General features: G+C 40.4%; 1 protein-coding gene and 1 long non-coding RNA gene across 2 annotated transcripts; both read left to right on the top strand.

Moving 5' to 3' along the window:
- The first annotated feature begins 159 nt into the window (after positions 1-159).
- Positions 160-4,053, top strand: LOC121312446. Its single transcript, XR_005949838.1, has 3 exons — positions 160-679; positions 1,727-1,904; positions 2,476-4,053. It is a non-coding gene; the product is annotated as an uncharacterized LOC121312446 (long non-coding RNA).
- A 1,405-nt stretch (positions 4,054-5,458) lies between these two features.
- On the top strand, positions 5,459-11,910 carry LOC121312447 (general transcription factor II-I-like; the record flags this gene model as incomplete). Its single annotated transcript, XM_041244249.1, has 5 exons — positions 5,459-5,573; positions 6,587-6,652; positions 7,097-7,280; positions 9,448-9,506; positions 11,839-11,910. Coding segments are annotated over exons 1-5 (496 nt in total), but the record flags the coding sequence as incomplete, so codon positions are not given.
- Between the last annotated feature and the right edge of the window lie 276 nt (positions 11,911-12,186).

Raw genomic sequence — 12,186 nt, 5'->3', positions numbered from 1 at the left:
AGTCTATTTGCATGGTCATTTTGCAGTTTTCCCATGCCTTACCCATGGTCACAATATGTGCTTACTGTGGTTAGCAAAGTTTGTTTTATTTGCTTTACTGTATCTCCCTATTCTTTACCATGCTTAAGTATGCTTTACCATCCCTTCATAATGCTCTATTACACTTTGCTATGCTTTTATTATGGGACGCTTTTATAAGGGTAGCACTCATTTTACCAGTTTTAAAACACAGCAAGCTGGTTGTACTGGGCTAGAGTGAGATATTTACCAGGATTGTTACAGGCATGTATACTTTGGGAAGAGCTTGTTTTTGCTAGTAAATTAAAGCACACAGCTTAGAACATAAGCAGTGATTGCACTGAGCAGTGTTGTACTCCCCAGTATTTGTGATCTTTCTGAATTGCTGCGAGGTGTCAGAGTGAGTGTCTCAGCTCTCGTTTGTTTGCAGGCAGGGAGTTTGTCTATGCAGTGAAGGATGAACAGGCAGTCTCGGAGCAGCAGGGCTGTCACAGGGTCAGGATGTATTCCATCCCGGGAGATCCCAGGTGTCCCGTGGCTGCCTTCCAGCTCTACCTGTCCAAACTGAACCCATTCAGCAATGCCTTGTTCCAGCACCCCATCCTGCACCCCTCCACGGAGATCTGGTACAACACCAAACCTGTCGGAGTCAACGTCTTAGGTGAGGAATAGAAAGCAACCCAATTCATATTCCAAAACTCTTCTCATTGTTCTAGCATTCCTTCCCACCCGTGATTTCAGTAAAAGTTTGCCTGATAAGTCCTAAGAGACTAGTTGTGGAGCTGATTATATCTTATTAGACAAGTGGTACCTCACCATGCTGGATGCAATTCATGGTGTGTATAAAGCCCAGATTTATACTAGAGTTCATACTGCAGACCATGACTGCTGTAAGTAATTAAGAACTCAGATCATTGCAGTGGCACAATGCTTGGTAATTCAATGACGGTAGAGTCCATTGTAGGAGTGTATTAGAGTTTTACAGAGATCCTGAGAACCTCTTCTCCAATTGGGATAGAACCTGAACATTGTTTCACACAAGTAATTGACTATTGTCAAAAGTTTAAGGAGTTGTATGTTAGTACATCACACTTGCATTGTAACACAGATCCACTGCAGTCCTGTTTGTGCCCTGTAGTGGCTGTGTGGCAGTATATGATCGCACAGTTCATTCAACGCAACCCCAGTTTATCATTGCCCAGAGGCCTTCTCACATACTAGGCTGTTGAAATAGTCATATTTTACCATACATTGGTTGATCAGTACATTGATAGCATTGATAGGCACTACCATGGAATAATGATGTAGAATTGGTCTTGTGGTCTTCAGTCGCTGAGTCCAGATAACAGCATGGTGGCCAGGCTCTTGAACCTATTTCGTGTGCTTATAGGCTAGAAAAGCACATGAGCTCATACGAAGGACCATCTCAGAAAAGAGTAGAAAAGCAAGAAAGACCTCTATCAAACACCCATGCTTTGATGTGTTGTTTATACAATCACAGTTTACCATGTGGTGTGCAGTAAACTATGCAGAGATTTCTGAACATCCAAACCGCCACGTTTTGTATTTGAACTTCTCTCAGCTTTGGGGGTATAGGCAGGCAAAGAAGCAACTACATCTCTGCATCTGCCCTGTGTCTGTGCGGTTATACACTGTTTGGTGTGAGTGTCTATATTAAGGCATACCTGACTGGATGCAATGCTTGTAGGCAGCATGATGCCCAGGCTGTCGAAGGAAGCCCAGCTGTCCACAATCTACTCCAACCACAGCATCCGAATGACCCCTATTGTCCTGCTGACGGGATTCATGCAGGTGCGCGGCTCCTCGAACGCAGGTATCACTCGGTGCAAGCTGATAACCGGACCGAACAGGGACTAATGCATGAGGTGCGTAATACTTTACCAGCAGAGCGAAACAACACAAATACATTATTAGCTTAAGGAAAAAGAAAGCCCATTGTCCTTCAAATGTCATCCTTATTGCTTGTTTACATTTCACTCGCTGTTTTATGGAGTTTCCAGTCATTCTGATTAGTTATGGGTTATGATGCTCCAATACAGAGTTTTATCATTTTTCAGTAAGTGTCATGTTTATTATAGAACATCCACACTGGTCTGTAACGCTATAATACATAAATGAACACTTTAATACATCATCCATGGCTTACTACACTGAAATGTATGTTTTAGTGGAGTCACCAGTGCGTACAGTCTCATGCCTCTTTTCCACTGGCACATTCTTTCAGGGAATCCAAAAATGCAGTAATCTTTACCCCCTTTTTGTATGGAAACATTCAATCAAACTGTTAAATTAAGGATTTATAATATTTCAATGAAGCACCATAAAACAGGGAAAAACTGGGGTTGGAAAGCAGTGAATATTGTTTGATTGATTGAATCCATTGTATTCACTCACTGTGATTCATATTAATACCATATTTGTGTTTCCTTGATACAGGTAGTTCCTCTGAAATCATAGACACAGTGGTTAGAAGACACTGCGTCCAGCATCACTTGCATAGTATTGACTATGCCAAGCCAGCAACTGTGTGATAAGGTTACAAAAATACACATTTAAACACCAGCAAGTGGTGCACACTGGTGCAAGTACTAAATTTATAGTGTTGTGTGTCAACCTTCATGCACAATTCCACATGACTTAATGTACGGCTTCACAAAGAATTATGGTGACTTTTTTGTTGTACATACATGTATACAATTACATCAGCATGGTGTAGTTATGTGTAATGTTACTTCTATGAATGTAATCTTTATCAAGTTCTTATTGTGTTTGTAGATTATCTACAATTATTACAGTAGATGCTGCTGTAATGCTGTGTATCTCATATCTAGGGAAAGGTTAGCTGTTTATTACCCGAAGCTAATAGAATACATGGATAGTATCTATAATTTGCAGTGTGGCCCGTGTTTTGTTGTTCTTAGATCGTAAAGTCATAATTCAGTGAATTATCACTTCCCTTCACCTATTGTCTTACAGTATCGTAAGTTGCTATAAAAAGTTATTTTCTTTCCAAGTCGTTGCTGGTCATCTGTTTTTTCTCTGCACAGGTGTCCAACACAGACCTCTTGAGCCATACTGTACACGGGTCACTGCTCTCCTCAGTGTGCCTCTTTCCCTGTAGAAGTGAACTATCCCATTCAAAGCTCTTAATGTGTTTTAAAAGAGGGCTGGTCTTTAATAGGACTGAGTCCTGTCACAATGCAAACAAACTGATGTGCTTAAACATGGCCCATGTGTAATGAGCACAAGCATGCTGAAGCTGTGTCTAATGAACACAAGCATACTGAAGCTGTGTCTAATGAGCACAAGCATGCTGAAGCCGTGTCTAATGAGCACAAGCATACTGAAGCTGTGTCTAATGAGCACAGGAATACTGAAGCTGTGTCTAATGAACACAAGCATACTGAAGCTGTGTCTAATGAGCACAGGAATACTGAAGCTGTGTCTAATGAGCACAGGAATACTGAAGCTGTGTCTAATGAGCACAAGCATACTGAAGCTGTGTCTAATGAGCACAGGAATACTGAAGCTGTGTCTAATGAGCACAGGAATACTGAAGCTGTGTCTAATGAGCACAGGAATACTGAAGCTGTGTCTAATGAACACAAGCATGCTGAAGCTGTGTCTAATGAGCACAAGCATGCTGAAGCCATGTCTAATGAGCACAAGCATGCTGAAGCCGTGTCGTTAGCAGGCTGGGAAAAGCTTTAGTAAACTTTATTTCATGTTTCAGAATTTTTTTTTTTTGTTCATAATGTATGTTTAGTAATATTTAATCATGGCTCTTAACAAATAGAAGTTGGACAGCTATGTTCTACATTATATGTATTTTCTTAATCTCAACATTACTTGCTTGTTTCTCACAAATCAGTTTTTAAATGTCTCTATTGTTTCCAGCTGCCTTTGTATTTGTATGATGGAGTTCTGTGTGTATAACCCAGCGATTGTGTTACCATTCTCATGTGTTACTGTGTACTGTGTTTATGTCAAGTATATTTAATAAAGACAATGCCATTGTGATAACATTGTTTGTGGGTCGATTCTTGTTCTTATTCTTGATACATGGATGTAGATTAGTTTTAGTATAGCAATGTTAAAAAAAATAAAAAATTAAAAGTTAACTACATTTTAAACAGTTCACTTAGGTCTGTTTCTGTTTGCCAGTAAGGAATTAATTATATGTCTTATATTTTAATGACATTGACCTGAATTAAATCAAACTTTATGGCAGCTCCATAGCTATGCTTTATTCATAAATATAAATCATTAGTGCTAAGAAATACTAAACAAAACTTCAACGAAGTCACTGAAAAAGACTGTCGAAACGTTTGCCATTGAATTTTAGTATTTCTTAGTATAGCTAAGCTTATTGCTGCAGTGCCGCCCTCTCTATAGGAGGCTGTGTGGTCCAGTGGTTAAAGAAACGCGTTTGTAACGAGGAGGTTCCTGGTTCAAATCCCAGCTCAGCCTCTGGCTCACTGGGTCACCCTGAGCAAGTCACTTGTGCTCCGTTTTGGGTCTTGTATCTTGTAAAGTGCTTTGTAATGGTGGTCCACTATGAAAGGCGCTATATAAAAAAATATTATTATCATTTAATCTAGGCCAGTTTTAGCACAGAATCGATTACTGGTGTACTATCTTGCATTTTTTCTGTGGTGCGTTTTTCATTGGGTAGTAGTTTTGCTTTCTGAAACAAAGCTATTGGCAGTGAAATATGTTGTAAAGCAACGTAAAGATGCACATTTATAAGAAGGGTCAAGTTATACAAGTACCTAGAAGAGAAAATATGTATATAAAAAATAAGTAAGGTCCTTGGGTAGAGGCATTTAGGAATATTACCAATATTTTATTTTACACAATAAAATGTGTTTATAATCTGGGCTGTACTTTTTTCATCACAAAAAAATGCTTATTTCACAGTCTAAAAATAGGTATTTCACAATTAAACATAATATTTGTTAAAATGAAAAAATGGTGTTGTCAAGCAATAATTGTCTTTACAGTTATTATACAACTACTGGCCTGAACAACAGTAAATGCTAAATTGCTGAATATTTCATTTATCATGTCCGCCTTTTAAACACATTCTGTTTAAACCATCAGTGAATTATCAAACAGAATAGTAATAAAAAAAAAAACATAAATAAAATAAGATGCATTAAATGCTAAAAAATATGAATGCGCTAAATATGTACACTATTCTTTCAGAAATGGGAATTTTCACATGGGAGTCTTCATATGAAATCCATCATAACCATAAAAAAATACAGCCTTAATTTTAATGAGGTATTTGTAAATTAACAATTTTGCACTTTGACCAGTAAATAAAAAGCTTTGTAACATCCTTCAAGTTCACTCTTGTTGCTGAGAAATCCGTACACTCGGTGCGAAGGTTTTAAAATGCCTTATTTTTCCCCTCATGTATTTAGAAGATGAGTATATGCCACGAAACAAAAGACCAAAGATTATAGCCACGGACGTACCCAGCGAGCCGGCCACCACCAGCAAAAGGAAAGTGAGGGAGTTTAATTTCGGTAAGTGGGAGTTTTATTACTTTTTATAAAGTTTAACACATCATTGTCATATATACATACAACCTGGCTGCCTCTCACCTAAGAACCAGAGGCTTTTCTCATTGGTAGTGTTTGGTGTTTAAGGTTTCCTTATTGGAGTGCTCTGGTAGCAATCACTAGCATTGGCTGTAGTTTACACTCAGGATTCTGATCATTTGGCTGTTTGAACATATTAACAAATAGAGGCATGTCTTATAATCTGTAAGCGCTGTTGTTAGCAATTTCAAATAAATGCTGCGTGTTAAATCAAAGCAATACAATAACACTGAAATGGTCATTTTTATTGTGCACTGGTCTGTACACACTGATGATGTATGTCATGGTCATCGACGACTTCATACTCGTGGCAGGGGTGTGTGTCACTGACTCTCAGGTAACACTTCCTCTCTTCATACTCGTGGCAGGGGTGTGTGTCACTGACTCTCAGGTAACACTTCCTCTCTTCATACTCGTGGCAGGGGTGTGTGTCACTGACTCTCAGGTAACACTTCCAGGGGTGTGTGTCTCTTCAGGGGTGTGTGTCACTGACTCTCAGGTAACACTTCCCTCTTCATACTCGTGGCAGGGGTGTGTGTCACTGACTCTCAGGTAACACTTCCTCTCTTCATACTCGTGGCAGGGGTGTGTGTCACTGACTCTCAGGTAACACTTCCTCTCTTCATACTCGTGGCAGGGGTGTGTGTCACTGACTCTCAGGTAACACTTCCTCTCTTCATACTCGTGGCAGGGGTGTGTGTCACTGACTCTCAGGTAACACTTCCTCTCTTCGTACTCGTGGCAGGGGTGTGTGTCGCTGACTCTCAGGTAACACTTCCTCTCTTCATACTCGTGGCAGGGGTGTGTGTCACTGACTCTCAGGTAACACTTCCTTGGGTATTTTACCTCAGCAACATCGGTACAGTTGAATTTACTGCACTCTGTACAAGTTTACAATATTTTTTGCTGATTTACTTTCCTGTGTATTTTTTCAACAGAAAAGTGGAACGCCAGGATTACTGAGCTGAGGAAACAAGTGGAGGAGTTGTTTGAAAAGAAATATGGTAAGCTTGTATCGATCTCTTTGAAACCGCCAGCACGGTCCGGTACAAACACATTCAATACCGTGATTAATGTGTAGCATATAACATTAATGACAGCTGAGTCGAAAAGTAGTTTCAAATGATGATTTCTGTGTTATATTTTCGTGACGTTTGCAATCATTCTGTGGTTTCTTATTGCAATTACTGTGTGTTAAGGTGACTGTGTCCAGGAGTTGCTCTTCAGTTCCATAGACATTTGTAATATAGGCTACATCAGCCAAAGTGTCTTTATAGAAGTAAGAGCCAGCACGCTATTTGAGTAATTATAATAAGAAGTGGTTGAGAAGACTACTCTTAAACCAATAAAGGGATAACCAGTGTAAAAGGCAACGATGTGACTGAATAGATGATCACCAAGTTAATTACGTGAGAGCGCTTCTAAGTGACTTGTGTTTCCTCCTCCAGGGCTAGCTATCAAAGCCACGGGGCCGGTGTCTGTCCCCTACCTGCTCTTCCAGTCCCACAAGGATGATCTGTTCATAGAGGGGCTGCCGGAGGGAATTCCCTTCAGGAGACCCTCCACTTACGGGATCCCGCGCCTCGAGAGGATCCTGCAAGCCCGGGAGCGGATCCACTTCGTCATTAAGAAGTGAGTCGCAGCGCCTGCTGCAGCCAGCCTGGTAATTCAGACCCACCAGCGTTCATTGATCTGTTAATCTGCATGGTGACCTATGTCAGCATCACGTATACTGTATACTGTATAAGAGTGTAACGGACAGTGTTGTGTTGTGTTCTGTCCTGTCCTGTGTCGATGAGTTGAGGTTAAAAGCTCTATCATCGAATGCAGACAAGCTCATCTCCATTGCATTGTGGGTAAGGCGGTTCGGGTTTTGCTTCTTGCTTTTAAGTGTTTGAAGTGCTTTGAGGATTGCTGATTGTTACCTGGCTGATATTCAATTAGGAACATGTTGCTGATTGAACCTCCAAAGGTCTGGCCGTACAGGTCATCAGGGATGTGGTTAAGATTTCATGTAGCAGGAAATTCTAAGGAACTTAGCAAAGTTAACATTTTTTTCTTTAGGGCTGGGGCTCTGGAAAGGTCTTTGTGAAACTCTGCAAAGCCAAGGCAACCTCATTTTCACTGTTCAATCGGTGGCTAGTTATTGTTTTTGTAACAGTTAATTCAGCATGAAATATTGAATATACACAGAGTATTTAAAACACCTCTTTTGGGTCTGGGTAAAAGGGTTATTTTGAAATTACAGAAATGGAGTGATATCAACGCTCATTTATAGTACATTTGACCAATGCAATCAGTGATGACAGCTGCAGGATGCCAGCAACGGTACACTGGAAAAACATATATATATATATATATATATATATATATATATATATATATATATATATATATATCAGTACTATCAAAATGCAGGTTGCAAATAGTTTGGTTCTAAAAAGTCTGCATTTTTCATGACACATTCCAATTTAAACAGAGTAAAAAATAAAGCATGTCATTCTCGTTTTTCGTATTCCGCTTTAATGATATGTTGACATCGTTCTTGCCGTCACTGAAACTTGCGGGACAGTAAATGGTAACAGCTGAATCCACCTAATCGCAAGCAACCAATCAGTGAGCCGCTCGTTCGCTTGTCTTCGCCACAGAGACGGTAGACAGGTAAGAAGAGTTTGTGTTTTTCCAGGACCATGTCATGATTGTCTACATCCCTAGGTCACTTTTAAGTTTCTTGGCTATAGAGACATGACGTTTAGTAGCAGTAATAGTCATCATAAAAGTATTTGCCGACTGTTGTAATAAAACTAATTTAGTTTAAATTATTAATGTTTCGTTGCCATTGATTGCAAAAAGAAAAGCGGAATCCACTGACAGTCCTGCAGAAACCCGAGTCTGCAGCTGCCAGCCACGGGCAGTTTGCAAAACCTGATTCCGATGCCCCTGTCACGTCTGTCAAAAATTCAGGACGTGTCATAATTTAGAAAAATAAATAAACAAATAAATTTTCGTTTTCTTTGGCAACGCTGGCAAACACTTTTCCATACACACACGTAAGATTTTTTCAAACTAGCTAGTGTTAATCACGGGTATGTCAAACTGTATAACAGAGCAAGTGCAGTAATAAAATATGTCTTTAAAAAAATAGTCTGCTGAGGCTGTCGTTAGTTTAGACTTGACTGTAGAAAGCGTTCAATAACTCCTAGTTATGAATAGCAGGTTGACGCTCAGGACCAATGAAAACATTATGCTAATGAGCTAATCGTTAACTTTTCTCTCAATTCGTTAGAAACATGCCTTCATAGACGAAAATCATTGGGGCTTAATGACGCATCTGAATGATCTCTTATAACTAGCAACTGCCGTTAAATAGGCAGAAATCGGATCATGTACTCCTGTTTTCTCGTTTCGACAGGCGTTAACCCTTTATGAATAGACCCCAATGTGTGGTGCAGAGCTGCGTTCTATGATTCTTTCAGTTAAGTTCCATTGTTAGTGAATATTGAAACCTTAGAGCAAAAGGTAAACTGCAAGTGTATAAACCCAACTATATGGAATGCAGTGGAAAAAAAAACTTACATGAAATCACAATACTGCATCTTTCTTTCCAAGTTTGCTCTGTACATTTTTTTGGGAAAGGTGAGTTCTGATAATATAGTGTATGTGTATGTCTGAATAGGCAATGGTGTGGACATTTCATTTTGATGGGCACTGGGTACACCCCCAGCCGCCTCTTATGCTGTGCCATGGCAGTGCCACACTAGAAACACAATCTCCATATGTCTCTGTGTCTCTCCCACAGGCCGGAGCTTCTCAACACAGTTAGAGAAGAGCTCCTATTGGATAACCCTTCCTCACAAGGTAGAGTCAGCCTTCTGTCCTTCAGCACACAATTAATGGATGGAGTGGACCATGCTGGTTTGATATGCTTAACTGGGCTGGACTGGACTGGCCACCTTTAAAATCTATTTTCTTGCTACTTATTAAATTAATTAAAATCTTTTTGGGTGCTTGTTAATTAGTGATCAAAAAACATCAATAGACAGGGTTACCATGTGACTCCATGTACACTAGGACAGTTTGGGACAGTTCAACTTACACCCTAATGCATTCTAAGTGTAGACCAGCTGTGAAAGGTTCCTGAGACAGGTAAAAAGTACCAGAATGCACTGCGATGCGAGTTAAAAAATAAATAAATAAATAAATAAGCCTGACCAAACCAAACTGTCTTTGTGTGGATGGAGTCACATGGTAGCCCTAGGAATAGATTTTTTTATTATTATTTTACAGCTGCTTCCTAGTACCTAATCACTTCCTGTGCTGTGGGTCACATGGTCTGATAGCAGCTGCAGATTGGAGCGAGACGGCATAGATTACACGAAACAGAACCCGCTTTCAATCTGTAGTGTTACTTTCAAAACACCTGTATGAGTCATTTCCTTTGCCTGCCAAATGTAAGGCATCAGACTCCAACACCCAGTCTGTAACCTTTCTCATGTGATATGCATGGGAGCATCAGACTCAAACACCCAGACTGTAACCTTTCTCATGTGATATGCATGGGAGCATCAGACTCAAACACCCAGTCTGTAACCTTTCTCATGTGATATGCATGGGAGCATCAGACTCCAACACCCATTCTGTAACCTTTCTAATGTGATATGCATGGGAGCATCAGACTCCAACACCCAGTCTGTAACCTTTCTCATGTGATATGCATGGGAGCATCAGACTCCAACACCCAGTCTGTAACCTTTCTCATGTGATATGCATGGGAGCATCAGACTCCAACACCCAGTCTGTAACCTTTCTCATGTGATATGCATGGGAGCATCAGACTCCAACACTCAGTCTGTAACCTTTCTCGTGTGATATGCATGGGAGCATCAGACTCCAACACCCAGACTGTAACCTTTCTCATGTGATATGCATGGGAGCATCAGACTCCAACACCCATTCTGTAACCTTTCTAATGTGATATGCTTTGTAACCTTTCTCATGTGATATGCATGGGAGCATCAGACTCCAACACCCAGTCTGTAACCTTTCAATGTGATATGCATGGGAGCATCAGACTCCAACACCCAGACTGTAACCTTTCTCATGTGATATGCAGCATCAGACTCCAACACCCAGTCTGTAACCTTTCTCATGTGATATGCATGGGAGCATCAGACTCCAACACTCAGTCTGTAACCTTTCTCGTGTGATATGCATGGGAGCATCAGACTCCAACACCCAGTCTGTAACCTTTCTCATGTGATATGCATGGGAGCATCAGACTCCAACACCCAGTCTGTAACCTTTCTCATGTGATATGCATGGGAGCATCAGACTCCAACACCCATTCTGTAACCTTTCTAATGTGATATGCATGGGAGCATCAGACTCCAACACCCAGTCTGTAACCTTTCTCATGTGATATGCATGGGAGCATCAGACTCAAACACCCAGTCTGTAACCTTTCTCATGTGATATGCATGGGAGCATCAGACTCCAACACCCAGTCTGTAACCTTTCTCATGTGATATGCATGGGAGCATCAGACTCCAACACCCAGTCTGTAACCTTTCTCGTGTGATATGCATGGGAGCATCAGACTCAAACACCCAGTCTGTAACCTTTCTCTGCCTTGTGATACAAGTGTGGGGTTGGGAGTGACACTCCTCCCTTTTCAACAGGAAGAAATAATGTGTCTGTTTTTATCTTTGATTTACAATCTTTCCATATGAATTTAGAAAATAATGAAAATATCTGAGTAAATATTTTGGTTATCAGCTATCTGATCGTGCTTACAATGGCCCGTATATAACAATTGTATTGGCACGCTGGTATATTGAGGAATCCAGCATTTAAAATGAGGGAGATATACTAGTAAATACAATATGGGAACATTTTGGAATAAAGGAAGTGAAAGACTTATACTTTAATAGCAAATGTCCATCTCTTGGAGCCATCCCACCGCACTTCAGCACACACTCAAATAAAGAAAAACTGGATTCAAGCTACAGGGCCAGATCTGACAATATCAGGACCCACTGTTTTAGAAACTTTAGAATGTCCCAATAACAAAGCCGTTGTGTGTGAAATGTATAAACTAATTAGAAGTGTCAGCGCTCTTCCTTACTGTGCGCACCGAGCTGAGGGCAGTAGCTGGGTGCTGATTTACTGGCACTGTATTTTGTGTTTGTAGTAAGAGAGGAGTGGTATGCCAGGATCACCAAACTCAGGAAGCTGGTGGATGAGCTTTTCTGCAAGAAGTACGGTACGTACAGCAGAGCGTCAGCAGGGAGCAGCCTTTTATTAACCTGTCCCTTCTGCTGCAACAAATGAGGATAAGCTAGACATTGATTATCTCCAGCTTTAATATTACACATAGATCCGTTGAAATAAACTGTCAGTCTTTGCAAAATGATTGATGGAGATTTTGGAAAGGTGATTTGCATAAAATGTAGTTTAAATGCATGCTTGTTAGGGAGGTGCCTGGATATAACGAAAGGGCTCTACAGACCATGTTTAATATCCGCACTAAACTAAGTGA

Source organism: Polyodon spathula, unplaced genomic scaffold (assembly GCF_017654505.1).
Source record: "Polyodon spathula isolate WHYD16114869_AA unplaced genomic scaffold, ASM1765450v1 scaffolds_3901, whole genome shotgun sequence".
Classification (NCBI taxonomy): Eukaryota; Metazoa; Chordata; class Actinopteri; order Acipenseriformes; family Polyodontidae; genus Polyodon; species Polyodon spathula.
The sequence above is the reverse complement of the archived record's forward strand: the minus strand, read 5'-3'. Positions and strand labels throughout refer to the sequence as shown.